At 39.0% G+C, this 17,449-nt stretch overlaps 1 protein-coding gene across 1 annotated transcript in view; it reads left to right on the forward strand.

The window, feature by feature from the left end:
• Window positions 1-17,449, forward strand: part of ift43 (intraflagellar transport 43 homolog (Chlamydomonas)) — a 60,845-nt gene that overhangs the window by 30,936 nt on the left and 12,460 nt on the right. The window contains exons 5-6 of the mRNA XM_079832730.1: window positions 468-514; window positions 13,044-13,116. Coding sequence (XP_079688856.1) covers window positions 468-514; window positions 13,044-13,116 — 120 coding nt within the window. The remainder of the gene's footprint in view (window positions 1-467; window positions 515-13,043; window positions 13,117-17,449) is intronic.

Here is a 17,449-nt window from a genome sequence, read left to right on the forward strand (position 1 = left end):
TTGAGTGAATGTGATTGTGTGTGTGTGTGAGTGAGTGTGATTGAGTGAGTGTGATTGTGTGTGTGTGTGTGTGTGTGTGTGTGTGAGGGAGTGAGTGTGTGTGTGTGTGTGTAAGTTCGTGTGGGTGAGTGAGTGAGAGTGTGTGAGTGTGTGTGTGAGGGGGAGTGAGTGTGTAAGTGTGTGTTAGTATTAGTGCGTGCGTGTGTGTGTGTTAGTATTAGTTGTATGTGTGTGTGTTAGTATTAGTGCGTGTGTGTTAGTATTAGTGCGTGCATGTGTGTTAGTATTAGTTGTGTGTGTGTGTGTGAGTGAGTGTGTAAGTGTGTGTGTTAGTATTAGTGCGTGCGTGTGTGTGAGTGAGTGTGTAAGTGTGTAAGTATGTGTTAGTATTAGTGTGTGTGTGTGTGTGTGTAATGTATTTGTCCCTGATCTCTTCTGTTTAACATGATGTCTCTCCGTGTCTGAAGCCGGCGGCTGAGGCCTCAAACCCCCGAGGGCTCCGACAATGAGAGTGGTGAGTATAGATGATTCCCCGGAGCTCTGCTTCACTTCAAACACATTCACTCCAGCAGGAACACGCCTTATGAAACTCAACAGAACTGGAGCTAATGGCTGCTAATTTATTGTACAACATTCCAGAAGGGTTCTGGATAAAGAGGCTTATTCAGAGAGTCCAGCTGCTGGGATTGATAAATTATTACACATTATTTCATGACACACACCAGCGACAAACACACTCACATTAGGCTTGAAAGACCGGATAGATTGAGGCTCAGAAACATGCGGCCTTCATAGAAATGATAAAGAAACCTTAAATTATTAAAAAAATTGAGATTATGCAGAAATAACATACTGGATACGCCGCCTTACATTTTTAAGTTCAATCAACTTGGATATTTAAGTCATTTCAACTTAAATGTGACCCTTGACCACAAAACCAGTCGATTGTTTGGAAATTGAGTGAATAAATAATCTTTCCATTGATGTATGATTTGCTAGGGCAGGACTATATTTGAAAATCTGGAATCTGAGGGTACAAAAAAATCTAAATATTGAGAAAATCTCCTTTAAAGTTGTCCAAATAAAGTCCTTAGCAATGCATATTACTACTAATAATACATTTATGATATATTTACAGTACATTTATAAAATACCTTCATGGAACATGATCTTAAGGCGAGACACGGCAGGTGAAAACATTTTGGGCCTTAACATGTAAGCTTTCATGTCAAAATCAAACATATGTCAACCTTACACATTAAAGTTGTAATTTCATTATATTTTTTCAACTTGCGCCTTTAGATTTCCACCGGAAATCACCAAAAGTTGTTCTAGCTCGAGCTCCCGTGTCATGTCTGGTGTCATTATAAAGCTCTCAGTCTCACACACAGCACTGGCTAATCCAAATATCAAGTCACCTTTATTTATATAGCCCTTTTAACAATGTAGATTGTTTCAAAGCAGCTTTACAGTGTTAAACAGGAAAATAATGCAGCATAATTTTATTCAGCTGTATAGCCATTCTGGAGAAAACGCTGATGTCATCAGTTCATTTCAATTATCATACAGTGACAGTGTGGGCTTTAGATCAATAATTAGATCAGTAATTTAGTTTATTAATTAGATTTATTTTGATGTTTAGTTGAAAAATTTAGTGAAAATTTAGTGCCCATATTAAAAATTTAAGTATGGGCATTTCCTTTTTATAGAACTAACCAACCGCGAAAGTTTGCAGCCGAAAACCAAATCTGATTGGTCGATGTGAATTTCCGACTAGGGATCGACCGATATGGATTTTTTAGTGCCGATACCGATTTTTTTTCATCAGCCATAGCCGATGAGCGATACGGGCTGCCGATTTTCTTGAGCCGATATTTGGAGCCGATACTGCTTTTGCTCCCTCAATTTACAACATAAAAATGACACAATGATCAGGATGATAACAATTTAAAATTTACAATTTAAAAAACGAACATTTATTGAACTAAAAAAAACAATATTTAACAAATAGTAAAAACAGGTGAGGTAGAACAAGAAAAAAAAGAGTTCAGTGGTGAAAATAAATTCTGAAAATAAATATTTAAGCATAAATAAAATAATTACACTATTGCACACAGTATCAACAAGCGAGCAGCATAATAAAGTGCACACTGACTGTACTATACTTCATTTAAAACTATTTACAACCTAGTCATTTAATGGTTACACTCTAAAAACTAACCCAGCAATTAGGTTGTTTTGACCCAGCCAACCCAATTGGTTTTGACAACCCAATCGCTGGGTTAGTCCATATTCACCCCAACTTGGGTTATTTTTAACCCAGCATTGTTTAGAGTGTAGGTGCACTTCACTTAATCTCTTGTAGAGCAACACCAGCGGTAATTCAGGAAAAAAATCTCCCAATGCTCCACGTGAAACTTCAGTCTTTCCACCTTTTACCATCGTGTCAATTCTCAATTGATTTTGATTAATATGCGCGAGGGAGAGCGAGAGAGTTTGAAGACGGTGAGAGCTGCCCTGTGGACGCCTGTCTGTAAATAATGCAGGGGAAAAAATATCGGCGAACGCAGCAGCCTTATATCGGCCGATACACGTAAAAATCGCAAATATCAGCCGATATATCGGTCTAACACTATTTCCGACTACGTGATTGGTTCTCACCCTTCCTTGTTTATTCTCCGCCTGAGAGAAAATGCAGACAACGCTGAAATCAGCTCATAAACATTCGCAATAGAGTTGGGCGATAAAACTGTATCACGATATAAGTGTTTCATATCGGTCGATATCGATAATTAATGATATTTTTTTATGACCTGTTTAAAATAAGGACCAGGAGAAAAATATTGTACATTTAAACATTTTTATTTTAACTCTAACCTTCCTCTGATTGTAATCCCCTCAGTTATAAAGGCAGAAATGTCAACACAACCATGGAAAACACTCAAATAATTAAAATGTAAAGATGTTTATACTCGGCGTCCACATGAGCGAGGGTCCGAAATCGCTCTCGAAACCCTCACTTTTGAACCAAAAGCCCTGAGGGATGTTGATTTTTCGCGAGTCTTCGTGAGGGGAATAGAGGAGTTTTTTTATGAATGAGATCAGCTGAGGCTCATATTACAATCAAACGCTACCGACGCGGTTTTCATATTCATAACTCCTGACACATATTAACAAATTACTGTCACTATAAGACTTTGAGAATAAAACAGAGGTAAAAAATGGAAGCTTGACTCTTAGATCTTTTAAATGATGTATTTATTTGTCAAGGTAATTACTTACATCTGACAATCATTTAAGCTAATTTAAACAAATAAAGCTTAAGGACGAATGCGCCCTCAATCCGGTTAAGAGCTTAAAGCTACACTGTGTGATATTTTCCCCCATCTAGTGGTGAACTTGTATATGACCATCCAGTGAATATTAGTTTCTGTTCCTCTCAATTTCGTTTTATCTCTACGGTGGCCGATTTAGTCCAAGATTAACATGGCTTCCAGTTCGACCTCGTCCACATTGGACACGGTGCCATCGAGTGTTAAAACGCCAAAGGCCAAGCTTGAATTTACGGGTATGTCCCTCTTTGGCTAATGTACTTTCAAGATGGAGGAGCAACATGGCGACCGGCATTCGAACCCTCACCCGTATGTATTTACAATGGCATATTATAAACTTACGAGAATACTTTATTAATGAAAGAAGTAAATATACATTAATGAGCACATATATTTTTGAAAGAACTAAGTGTTTTTAGCTAAGAATAAACTAAAAAAGTGTAGCTTTAATGGTGCTTGTACTTTTTAAATAACCATAACTTGCTAAATTTTCTACCGATTTTCAAACTGTTTGGTTTGTTATAAACATCAGAGATGTAGTCATGACACTGCATACTTATGAATAATTATTCATAATTTGTTCAAACATCCAGAATTATAGCCATGTTAATAACGTTTGTAAGAAACCAAACCATTTGTAAATGCGTCCAGATTTCAGTGAGATAAGAGTATTTGTGTTCAGATCACTCGCCTTACATCAGGAGCCGCCAGAAAGCTCGCCTGAGACAAGATGGCCGCCAGTTAGAGACTCCGCCGTAAGACATCTAGCCTTTATTATGTATATCTATGATTGTCAGTATTCTCTAATTTACTAAAGCACAGAATAAGATACCCAGAATCCCCTCTGTAAAAGCCTCTCATCTAATATGTCAACAAATACAACCAAGAATCTTAAACCTGATCCTGTCCAAGTTCCAGATTTTATTTTTAGAAATGTATGCAAATGAGTGAATATTTAAGTATATAAGGCCTCATTTGCATATTAAAACATTAATTTACACCAAACTTGTAATATGTCTATGCCAGTAATAAACTGGAGAAGTTCCACAGTGATATCTTCTAATTTAAAAAGAAAAAGTGTCTCGTCTATCCTAATGAATTTTGGCATAAAAGAAAAATGTATAATTTTGACCCATACACAGTATTGTTGGCTAGAGATACCCTTGAGACGCACGACTGCTGTTGAGCTCAAGGGTCACAAATTACATTAAACACATGAGCTGAATCTTGTATAGACTAAGCAAATTTAATAAAACTGAAAATGAGTCTGCTAACACACTGGTTTTATCTCCGCTAGTTGCATTTGGTTCAATACTAAATAAACAGCTAAAACTATAAAGACAAAACAGCATGACTAAAATTCAAATGAACAGAAAATATAATAATAAACTTGCTCTATCAGTCATAAAACACTGATCTGAGAACAGCCACACTGAATATGATCCTCCGTGTGAGCGTGGCCTGAAGAGTGAGAGTGAGTGTGTGTGTGTGTGTGTGTGTGTGTGTGTGTGTGTGTGTGAGTGAGTGTGTGTGAGTGTGTGGGTGAGTGTGAGAGTGAGTGTGTGTGTGTGTGTGTGTGTGTGTGAGTGTGTGGGTGAGTGAGTGTGTGTGTGTGTGTGTGTGTGTGTGAGTGAGTGAGTGTGTGGGTGAGTGAGTGGGTGAGTGTGTAAGTGTGTGTTAGTATCAGTGTGTGTGTGTGTGTGTTAGTATCAGTGTGTGTGTGTGTGTGTCTGTGTGTGTGTGTGTGTGTGTGTGTGAGTGAGTGAGTGTGTGGGTGAGTGAGTGAGTGAGTGTGTGTTAGTATTAGTGTGTGTGTGTGTGTGTGTGTGTGTGTGTGTGTGGGTGAGTGAGTGAGTGAGTGAGTGAGTGTGAGTGTGTGTGTGTGAGTGTGTGTGTGTGTGTGTGTGTGTGTGTGTGTGTGTGTGTGTGTGAGTGGGTGAGTGAGTGAGTGAGTGAGTGAGTGAGTGAGTGAGTGAGTGAGTGAGTGTGTGTGTGTGTGTGTGTGTGTGTGTGTGTGTGTGTGTGTTAGTATTAGTGTGTGTGTGTGTGTGTTAGTGTTAGTGTGTGTGTGTGTGTGTAAAAGTGTGTGTTAGATACAAAGCACAAAATATTCAGCGACACTGAATATGATCCTCCATGTGAGCGTGGCCTGAACTCATGAATAAATAACCTGGACGTGACACTGGACTTTTTGATCGAATCAGCATCAAAAGCGCTTTGATTCCCTCTCGACCTTGTGTCACAGGTCGTATGGCGACCTCATTAAAAAAACCTTGTTTTCTCTGGCCACTTAATCATGGCGTTTGCATAGCGAGAGCGTTCCTGAACACTGAGCCCGGGCGGGATTGTGCCGATGGTGCATTATCCGGGAGGGGCGGAAAAGTTCAAATCCAGAGGAGTGTTTGCGAAGGCCTGGCTTTCTGATGTCATTGCTCTAAGACCATTAAATTTGACTGCGGGTCCGCGGGGGCCGGATTCTGCTGAACCCGCGGCTTTAGGAACGAGGGGACGGTGTCACCTCACGCTCATGAATATGAAGCAGCGCGCCTGCATTTATTTGTATATCAGGAACACAGATGAATCTTGTCAGGGACTAAACGAGGCTGGCATTTTTAATTAGCTTTAATTAAAAACCAGAGAAAAGGAAGAAGTTATCAATGTAGGATAACGGGGCTTGTTACCAGGGTCAGGGAGACGAGCTGAACGTGTGACAGGATTCAGAAATGTCTGAGAGGGAATTAGAAATGACCAGGTTTGTCTCCTAGAATGAATGATGATTTCCTCCGTCTCATCCAAGATGTTCGTGTCTTTCTTTCTTCGGTGGAAAAGAAATGACGTTTTTTGCAGTAAAATATCCAAACACCACTAGGCCAGTGTTATATATTTTGTTCAGTTGAGCACTTACGATATCCCAAATGTGTCCAACTATTAGTAAATCGTGAAAATTGCTAGCAGAGGTGGACAGAAACGAAGTAGTACTGAACTTAAGTACACTTTTTGAGTATCTGTACTTTACTGAAGTATTATTTTTTAGGGAAGCTTTTACTTTAACTTCACTACATTTGAAAGACAAATATCGTACTTTTTACTCCACTACATTTCTATCAAGGTCCTCAAAGTTTCAAAAGTCGTTTCTGTAGCAGCTTTGCAAGTCAGTGGATGATTTTTTTTCTTCTTTAAACGTTTTTTTATTTATTTGCAAAATGTAAATGTCTGCGAGAAAGAGAAGCATAGACATATGGATGAATCTGAAAAAGCCTGATGAAAGAGCTCAGTTTAGTCTGTTTTTTTGTGCCTCTGAGATGCCAGAGCTCGAGTACTGAACTGAATAGAGCTTTCTTTTGTGTGTTTTTTCGCACTTAAACAGACCAACACACACAAAATGTCAAATTTTTCATTTTTGGGAAGTATTCACGTAAACAAAGTTGATTATGTCTTAAGTGAACGTAAACAGTTGGGGAAATATCGGATGTGTATCAGTGTATTGGATCCGTGCATTCTGCCTTAAAGTGACAGCAGCTTTATAAAAAGCTTTGTAACTTTTAAGTATTTAAATTAGTTCAAGATAGTCGTATGCTATAGCATGTCGGATGGAGCATCACTGACTGGCTTAAACCACCATGATGGCTATAGCGTGCATTCATACAACAATGCAACAATAATAAAAAAATGCATTGACATAAAAAAGGAAATTTACTTTTGATACTTAAGTACTTTTAAAAGCAAGTACTTCTGTACTTTTACTTAAGTAAAAATATTTTTTAACAACTTTCACTTGTAACAGAGTAATATTTGACCAGTAGTACTTTTACTTTCACTCGAGTAATGGAGTTGTGTGCTTTGTCCACCTCTGATTGCTAGACCCGCTGCTCGCGAGGCGTGTGTTGCGTTCCTCTTATGAACAATGGCTCCAGCGGTTCCTCAGCTCCACAACACTCGTCCTGCTCTGCTTCACTACAGTAACGCTAATAATCACATCAACATGATTTCTGCCCGAGTCCTGTCCCGATTCTGAGGTGAAGACCACATGTCCCAAGAGTCTGTGCTCAAACGTGCCGTCATCAAACTATGCCGTTGTTTTGAACAGGCGACCTCAAGCGGACGGAAAACTTACATAGTGCAGCTTTAAGTCTAGAAACAAATTGCATAAAAAATTAAGCCTTGTTTTATGAAAAATGTAAAAAGCATTTTTTATTTATGCTTAAAACAATAACAAATTACGAAATTTTAATTAAATTGAACAAAAACGGAAAAGTTACATAGTGCAGCTTTAAGAGTTAAATAATGAAGCTAGAGTTATACATTTAAAATAAAACATGCATGCATGCAAACCTTTGTGCAATGGTTGCCAGAGTGTTGATTTAAAGTGTTGTTTTAAGTAGTTGTTAGCATGTTGGTGTGTGGTCACTGGGGTATTCAGAGATACCAGTTACTCTGACCATAGCTTCGTCTGAAATCCAATACTTTTCTACTATATAGTATACGAAAAACAGCACTTTTATAACTTTTAACCCTATAAAGCCTACTGTAATGTTTCAGGTTCATCTATCGATCATTGCATTGCATTATGTTTGAAAACTATAGAGTTTTGATCATAAAACTAAGCATTTAAATATCATCTCACTGAGACATATTATTGGCAGATATTGATATTTATATGCATTTTATGTCAGTATCTGCTGTAAAGATCTCATTGATTTACAAGCATCACTTTTTGTCCATATTAATATCAGCATTTGCACCGAATTGCATATTTTTGCACAGTTTGAGTCTCTGAATAAAACTGAGCTGTTTTATTCTCACTATATGAGCCATAAACGCCTGATGTATCAAATATGATACTTGGGGAAAAAACTTTCTTTTTATATATATATATTAGGGCTGTTAATCGATTAAATTTTTTAATCTAATTAATTACATACTCTGTGATTATTTAATCTAAATTAATCGCATACATAATTTTTGCTGTGAAAGTATTTTAAATATTTTAATTCAAATGAATCAACTCAGCATTAGTGACATTAAAGTTCAAAAACTCTTTTATTATTATTTTCACTGTTCAAATATTGGCCATAACAATAAACAATATGACCTAATATGCTGAGGAAATAAATTAAAAAGTGCTTCAGGAAGAAGATTTTTTTTCACTGTACATACAAACTGGGTTTGACATTAACTTGTTTGCTCAACAGCAACTGTGGCTAGTGGTTTTCCAAAGTACTAGCCATTCAGCATTTTCACTGGCCACAATTTTGCTGCTTGGAAATTACATTTTATATGATTAAAGTTGAATTTGGCATGCTTAAATGACTTTATTTTGAGTCATTTTACTTGATTTAGAAGATTTAAAACCCTTTCAAACTTTCAATGCAGAGTGACCGCCCAAATCAAGACTACAGTGTATATCAGCTGCTGGTATGTGCAGGTGGGCAATAATGGCAAATATGAGAAATTGAATATAGGCTAAATAAAAGAACAAAGAAGCAAATTACAATAATACATTTCTTCAAAAAATATACAGATACAGTAGGTTTATTTAATATGTATACATTTATTTAACACCTGTAGTTGTTTGATTAGCATTAATGACAGACAGGTATTAATTTGGGCTGCTGAATGCATGGACATTGTAACGAGTAGGAATACAGTGTGGCCCCTTTAAGAGTGCGCGCTCCCTGTTGAGAATGCGCATCGATAGTGTGCAGTGTTGTGGAATGTATATGCTACGCAGTTTTTCGCGTGCATATGATACGCACTTTATGGCGTGTATATGGCACGCTCTTGGGTAGGATAGTAGACATTGCAGGACATCGCAGTCGACTTTATTTTTTATCAGCACTTCCATCAGGCCGTTTTTATATAGGCTACATAAATGTTCCAATCAATGATCCAGGCAGCGCGTTCTATTCTCCCTCCTTCATTTTACAGCTCAGCGTCAAAGTCCAATACAGAATGGATTAATCTGCGTTATTTTTTTTTACGCGTTATTTTTCCTCAGATTAATTAATCGAAATTAACGCGTCATTTTGACAGCCCTAATCTATATATATATATATTAGGGATGCCACAATTCTCAATATAATATTGAACCGTTCGGTACGGCCTTCACGGTTCAATACGCGCTTGTGAATTGCGGTTTTTCGGTTTTGCATTTAATTAAGTATTTTTCTACAAATTCTATCATTTGCCTCCATCCCAATACTGAACAACGCGACATATATTCACATCACACGTTAGTGGTGGAGTTATACTCAGGGAACACTAGAGTTATTCACAATCACCAAAGCTCATTATTTGCATGTGTTTTAAAGCTTTGCCGGCGCGTGCGCGGTTTTAACATGCGCTTTCAGAGCGCGCGCACTAAACGCTTGTCAAACACGTGATTACTGGACTAAGTAGTCGTCTTACTGCGCTAATACTGTCAAATACACACAAGGTTTACATAAACACAGTCGGTTATGTCTAAAGTGAAAGTAAAATCGGCGCGTCTGTGATGCACGCTGGACTTACATTGACAGCAGCGCAGCCTGAACACGCGGTCCTTAAAGGGACAGTTCACCTTTAAAATTATGTCATTATTTACTCACTCTAATATTGTTCCAAACCTGTATTCATTTCTCCTTTTTGAGTGAACTATCCATTTAATGTTAATACAACAACAAAAGACAAAGAGAAAATCACTCACTGCTCTTGACTGAAAAACTAATACAGCAGCTTTAATAAGAATCATGTATATTTTATACATTCATTCAATCTCATACTTAAATGCTGCTGTTCAGCTCTGAGCTGCCAGTGTAAATCTTTATATATATTTATATTTATATTATACAATACACTAGGAATGTGTACAAGGGTTTTTTTTAAGTAAAGTTTTAAGTTTAAGTAAGGTTTTTCAATTCTTTTAAGTAAAATAAAGAAAGAGTATTGCAATTAAATGTTGTTCCTGTCGCTTAAGAATAGAATAGCAAAAAACTGATTTGATAAGCCATCAGAACCGAACCGAACCGAAAACCGTGGTTAGAAACCGAGGTATGTATTGAACCGTGGACTAACTGTATTGTTGCATCCCTAATATATATATATATATCCAACATTAAATTTTTCTGACTATTGCTTCATATGTGAGGCTTTACAGGACTGAAACCGTGTTTGATGGATATTTAATGTGCGCTCTAAGAAAAGTTTTCGCAGAATGCCTGAGCCGCTCTTTTCCACACAGTCAAGAGTGAACTGTTCCTTTTGTCAATGACTTGGCATTCATGAAAAGTCACGAAAGCTATTATAGTGTTTTTTCAACATTGGTTGAATGTAAAACGAATCGCTTGTTGTTTCAGTCGTGCCATTTTCAAAGTTTCTAAGTGGTGAAGGTGACAAGTTTTGTTATGCAGAAAAGCTCTGCTTTCTTCCATTTCCATTTGTGACGGTGATTTTGTGAACGTGGCACACCTGAACGCGCTCCAGCAAAAGTCTGTCCAAAAAGAGGAGAAGGGCTGTGAAAGTTTGTCCTTCTTTGGGAGCGATGCCACGCTCTGTCCTGTCGAGTTTTGCCAATTAAAGCGGGTTCCCACTGTTCTGGGCAGCGGGCACGTGGCTCTTGGCACCGCGGCTCCTGCCAGGCCGCGCCGTGACTTCCGACCCCACACAGATGGGCCCGCAGGCAGGCTCGCGCGCCTGGAGCCCGGCCCGGCCCGGCCCGAATGGACACGGAGGTCGCGGCTCTGGCCTGAAGGGTCCTGAGGGTGGCTGCCGCTGACAGGGCCCAAATGCTCGGCGCCGGGATGAGTGCGAGTGTGTGTCGGTTTCTGGGGAGCCCCTGGCCGGAGAGCCGCCTCACAGCGGGAAGAGATACTGTCTTGATCACTGAATATTCATGGCCGCCTGGTCGCCGTGACAGGGGGGCAGCGTGGAAGAGGATGTCAGAGCGAGAGTGAGAGAAACACAGAGAGGAGGGAGGAAATCAAACGCCAGTTCACACACAATATAAACAGAGCCGCGCCGAGGAGACAGACAGCATCTGTGATGATTGGAGGGATTGTGGGAAATGCTGCAACTCGCAGTAACACCCAGCAGTAGCCACAGCATATGGCCGTGTGCGGCTCGAGGAAAACTTTGGATCACATGGTCAGTTTAAATCCATAATCAGCCTCTGAGATGAACAGAACAAGTCAAACTAGCAGTTACGTTAGCTAGTGTGAAGTCACACTGTACAACGATTGAGACCGGCTTCTTTGACACTGCCTCAGAAGTTAAGGAAGAATTTCAGAAGTTAAAGGGTTAGTTCACCCAAAAATGAAAATTCTGTCTTTAATGACTGACCCTCATGTGGTTGGACACCCGTCAGACCTCCGTTCATCTTCAGACACAAATGAAGATATTTTAGTGTAAATCTGATGGCTCTGAAAGGCCTCCATTGGCTCAATGCACGGTTCACTCTCAAGACCCTTAAAAGACACTAAAGACGTCGATACAAAGTCCATCTCACTACAGTGGCTCTACAATAACTTTATGGAGTGACGAGAATAGTTTTTGTGCGCAAAAAAAACCTAAATAACGACTTACATAGTGATGACGATTTCAAAACACGGCCTCATGAAGCTTCGAAGCGTTATGAATCAGTGAGTCGAATCATGATTCGGATTGCGTGTCAAACCACCAAACTGATGAAATTTGGCGATTCAAACCGCTGAATCGACTCACTGATTCATAACGCTTCGAAGCTTCATGATGCCGTGTTTTGAAATCGTCATCACTATATGTCGTTATTTAGAGTTTTTTTGCGCACAAAAACTATTCTCGTCGATTCATAAAGTTCTTGTAGAGTCACTGTAGTGAGATGGACTTTGTAACGACGTCTTTAGTGTCTTTTAAGGGTCTTGAGAGTGTAAAGTGCATTGATCGAATGCGAAATAAAGTGCGAAATGATCGGTCATTGTTTCATAAATGAAAAATAATAATCCATAATTAAATTAATAAATGGTCCATAATCAGCCTCCGAGATGAACAGAACTGGCTGTGGCCAGTAATAAGTCAAACTAGCAGTTACGTTAGCTAGTGTGAAGTCACACCGTACAACGATTGAGACCGGCTTCTTTGACACGGCCTCAGAAATAACCAGGAGAGAGAAAATACTGTCACTAATACCTTAACCTTAACTTGTAATACCTTAAATGTTAACTTGCGTCCCCATTTGGAACCCAAATCCAAGAAATGGCAAACCCCAATTAAAACACATAGTTCATGAAGCCTTTGGACTCATCTGGCTGCTTGTCATATCGTCAGAATGAATCAAATGATCAAATTCTGAGATTTATGGAACATTTAAGACCATGCTATGTCATTTAATTTAGAGGAGATTAAAATGCTAAACAGTTGTGTGTGCGAAAAATAACGAATATTTTTAACTTTTAAAACAATAAGCCACCCCTTCTGATAAACGGTCATATAAATAATGCTTGACATAAACATCTGCACATAAAAAAAAAAAATGTAAACATTGATTGATCAACTGGGGACGGATGGATTACCGTTTTGTTTGCTTCGTGTGGTTTTTGAAGCGTCAACTTTAACGGGTCCCATCCACGTGCATTATATAGACTAACTGTTTGTGTTCTTGTGAAGAAAGGAAGTCATACATCTGGGACAGCGTGAGGGCGATATATTTCAGCTCTTGTTAGATCTCAATGGATAATGCATTTCATCTGCTTCTTCTAGACATCCCAGTGATTCCAGACCTGGAGGAGGTTCAAGAGGAAGATCTCACCATGCAGATCGCGGCTCCACCCAGGTATCAAACAATCCAGATGATACTCGCCATCTAAAAAAAATATGGTTCATGTGTCCACATACAATAGTGACTTGAAACATGTCCAATCGACCGTTCGCAAAGACCCACCCCCTTTAGTTACTGTGGCTATGTCGAGCTGCGTCCGAAATCGAATACTTCTCTACTATATAGTATGCGAAAAACATTACGCCAACAGAGTAGTATGTCCGAATTGATAGTATTCGAAAAACAGTATGCGAAAAGTACCCGGATGACCTACTACTTCTGATTCTGAAGTGCGCATTTGATGGACACTTTACTATCCCATGGAGGTGATGGGACGCAACTGACGCTGGTCGGTCACATGATCATGACAACATGGTGGATGTAGGATTACATTCATTCATACTATATAGAACGTACTTTTTTAACGATCACGAAGTTCGTACCTACTCACATAGTACGCGATTTCGGACGCAGCCCATGTTCTCATGTAGAGAAAATACATCACAGAGCAAAGAGACAACACGCCAACAGACAGGACAGAGCAATCTACTTTAACTCTCCTGACTGCTTTGTCGGACAAAACGGCAGATTTGGTGATGTGATTGGTCAGATCACCTGTCAATCAAACTCGCGGCGACGGGTCCAATATTTGAGCATTCCCTCATATTCTCCATTGTTGCGGCTCCTCTCTTCCCAGTCTGTCAGTAACACTCTGTCTCTATGAAGCCCCCCCTTCTGAAAAGCACAATGTGCTCTGATTGGTCGGCTGGAGCAGTGTGTTGTGATTGGTGTTTGGGGAAATGTCCCGCCCCTTACCATAACCGGCAGATTCAACACACGACTAACTAACTCAACTAGGCCGCGCCCCTTTATTCTGCATATTAATTATTATAACGAGGAATATTGTGACATGTTGGTTCCTGGAAGAAAACTCAAGATGGAGGCGTTTCAGGAGTTCAGAAACTGGGAATAGAAAATATATGATTACACCCAAATCACAAAAGTAAAAGGACATGTGTAGCCTAGTTCATGGATTTTTAATTTAATTTCCATCTCCAGAGATATCCCTATCTATTTTTCTAACAGTTTAGTTCACATTTGAAAAATGTATGACCTAAGAACCACACATAACACAGTTGACAATACAGGTTGTAAAACACAGTTGACAGGTTGTAAAACACAGTTGACAGGTTGTAAAACACAGTTGACGGGTTGTAAAACACAGTTGATAGGTTGTAAAACACAGTTGATAGGTTGTAACACAGTTGACAGGTTGTAAAACACAGTTGACAGGTTGTAAAACACAGTTGACAGGTTGTAAAATACAGTTGACAGGTTGTAAAATACAGTTGACAGGTTGTAAAACACAGTTGATAGGTTGTAACACAGTTGATAGGTTGTAAAACACAGTTGACAGGTTGTAAAATACAGTTGACAGGTTGTAAAACACAGTTGATAGGTTGTAAAACACAGTTGACAGGTTGTAAAACACAGTTGACAGGTTGTAAAACACAGTTGACAGGTTGTAAAATACAGTTGACAGGTTGTCAGGTTGTAAAATACAGTTGACGGGTTGTAAAACACAGTTGTCAGGTTGTAAAATACAGTTGACGGGTTGTAAAACACAGTTGACAGGTTGTAAAATACAGTTGACAGGTTGTCAGGTTGTAAAATACAGTTGTCAGGTTGTAAAATACAGTTGACGGGTTGTAAAACACAGTTGACAGGTTGTAAAACACAGTTGACAGGTTGTAAAATACAGTTGACAGGTTGTCAGGTTGTAAAATACAGTTGACAGGTTGTAAAACACAGTTGATAGGTTTTAACACAGTTGACGGGTTGTAAAACAGTTGACAGGTTGTAAAACACAGTTGACAGGTTGTAAAACACAGTTGACAGGTTGTAAAATACAGTTGATAGGTTGTAACAGTTGACAGGTTGTAAAACACAGTTGACAGGTTGTAAAATACAGTTGACAGGTTGTCAGGTTGTAAAATACAGTTGACAGGTTGTAAAACACAGTTGATAGGTTGTAACACAGTTGACGGGTTGTAAAACAGTTGACAGGTTGTAAAACACAGTTGACAGGTTGTAAAACACAGTTGACAGGTTGTAAAACACAGTTGACGGGTTGTAAAACACAGTTGACAGGTTGTAAAATACAGTTGACAGGTTGTAAAACACAGTTGACGGGTTGTAAAACACAGTTGACGGGTTGTGAAACACCGTTGACGGGTTGTAAAACACAGTTGACGGGTTGTAAAACAGTTGACAGGTTGTAAAACACTGTTGACGGGTTGTAAAACACAGTTGACAGGTTGTAAAACACAGTTGACAGGTTGTAAAACACAGTTCACGGGTTGTGAAACAGTTGACAGGTTGTAAAACACAGTTGACAGGTTGTAAATTACAGTTGACAGGTTGTAAAACACAGTTGACGGGTTGTAAAACACAGTTGACGGGTTGCAAAACAGTTGACAGGTTGTAAAATACAGTTGACAGGTTGTCAGGTTGTAAAATACAGTTGACAGGTTGTAAAACACAGTTGATAGGTTGTAACACAGTTGATAGGTTGTAAAATACAGTTGACAGGTTGTAAAACACAGTTGACGGGTTGTAAAACACAGTTGACGGGTTGCAAAACAGTTGACAGGTTGTAAAATACAGTTGACAGGTTGTCAGGTTGTAAAATACAGTTGACAGGTTGTAAAACACAGTTGATAGGTTGTAACACAGTTGACAGGTTGTAAAACACAGTTGACAGGTTGTAAAATACAGTTGACAGGTTGTAAAACACAGTTGACAGGTTGTAAAATACAGTTGACAGGTTGTCAGGTTGTAAAATACAGTTGACGGGTTGTAAAACACAGTTGATAGGTTGTAACACAGTTGACAGGTTGTAAAACACAGTTGACAGGTTGTAAAATACAGTTGACAGGTTGTCAGGTTGTAAAATACAGTTGACAGGTTGTAAAACACAGTTGACAGGTTGTAAAATACAGTTGACAGGTTGTCAGGTTGTAAAATACAGTTGACAGGTTGTAAAACACAGTTGATAGGTTGTAACACAGTCGACGGGTTGTAACACAGTCAACGGGTTGTAAAACAGTTGACAGGTTGTAAAACACAGTTGACAGGTTGTAAAACACAGTTGACAGGTTGTAAAATACAGTTGACAGGTTGTAAAACACAGTTGACGGGTTGTAAAACACAGTTGACGGGTTGTAAAACAGTTGACAGGTTGTAAAACACAGTTGACAGGTTGTAAAACACAGTTGACAGGTTGTAAAATACAGTTGACAGGTTGTAAAACACAGTTGACAGGTTGTAAAACACAGTTGACGGGTTGTAAAACACAGTTGACGGGTTGTAAAACAGTTGACAGGTTGTAAAACACTGTTGACGGGTTGTAAAACACAGTTGACAGGTTGTAAAACACAGTTCACGGGTTGTGAAACAGTTGACAGGTTGTAAAACACAGTTGACAGGTTGTAAAATACAGTTGACAGGTTGTAAAACACAGTTGACGGGTTGTAAAACACAGTTGACGGGTTGCAAAACAGTTGACAGGTTGTAAAACACTGTTGACGGGTTGTAAAACACAGTTGACGGGTTGTAAAACACAGTTCACGGGTTGTAAAACACAGTTGACAGGTTGTAAAATACTGTTGACAGGTTGTAAAACACAGTTGACAGGTTGTAAAATACAGTTGACAGGTTGCAAAATACAGTTGACTGGTTGTAAAACACAGTTGACAGGTTGTAAAACACAGTTGACGGGTTGTAAAACACTGTTGACGGGTTGTAAAACACTGTTGACAGGTTGTAAAACACAGTTGACGGGTTGTAAAACACAGTTGACGGGTTGTAAAACACAGTTGACAGGTTGTAAAATACTGTTGACAGGTTGTAAAACACAGTTGACAGGTTGTAAAACACTGTTGACGGGTTGTAAAACACTGTTGACAGGTTGTAAAACACAGTTGACAGGTTGTAAAATAAAGTTGACAGGTTGTAAAACACAGTTGACAGGTTGTAAAATAAAGTTGACAGGTTGTAAAACACAGTTGATAGGTTGTAACACAGTTGACGGGTTGTAAAACAGTTGACAGGTTGTAAAACACAGTTGACGGGTTGTAAAACACAGTTGACGGGTTGTAAAACACAGTTGACAGGTTGTAAAACACAGTTGACGGGTTGTAACACAGTTGACGGGTTGTAAAACAGTTGACAGGTTGTAAAACACAGTTGACAGGTTGTAAAACACAGTTGACAGGTTGTAAAACACAGTTGACGGGTTGTAACACAGTTGACGGGTTGTAAAACACAGTTCACGGGTTGTAAAACA

The sequence above is a fragment of the Gobio gobio genome (genome assembly GCF_949357685.1).
Source record: "Gobio gobio genome assembly, chromosome: 13".
NCBI classification, from domain to species: domain Eukaryota; kingdom Metazoa; phylum Chordata; class Actinopteri; order Cypriniformes; family Gobionidae; genus Gobio; species Gobio gobio.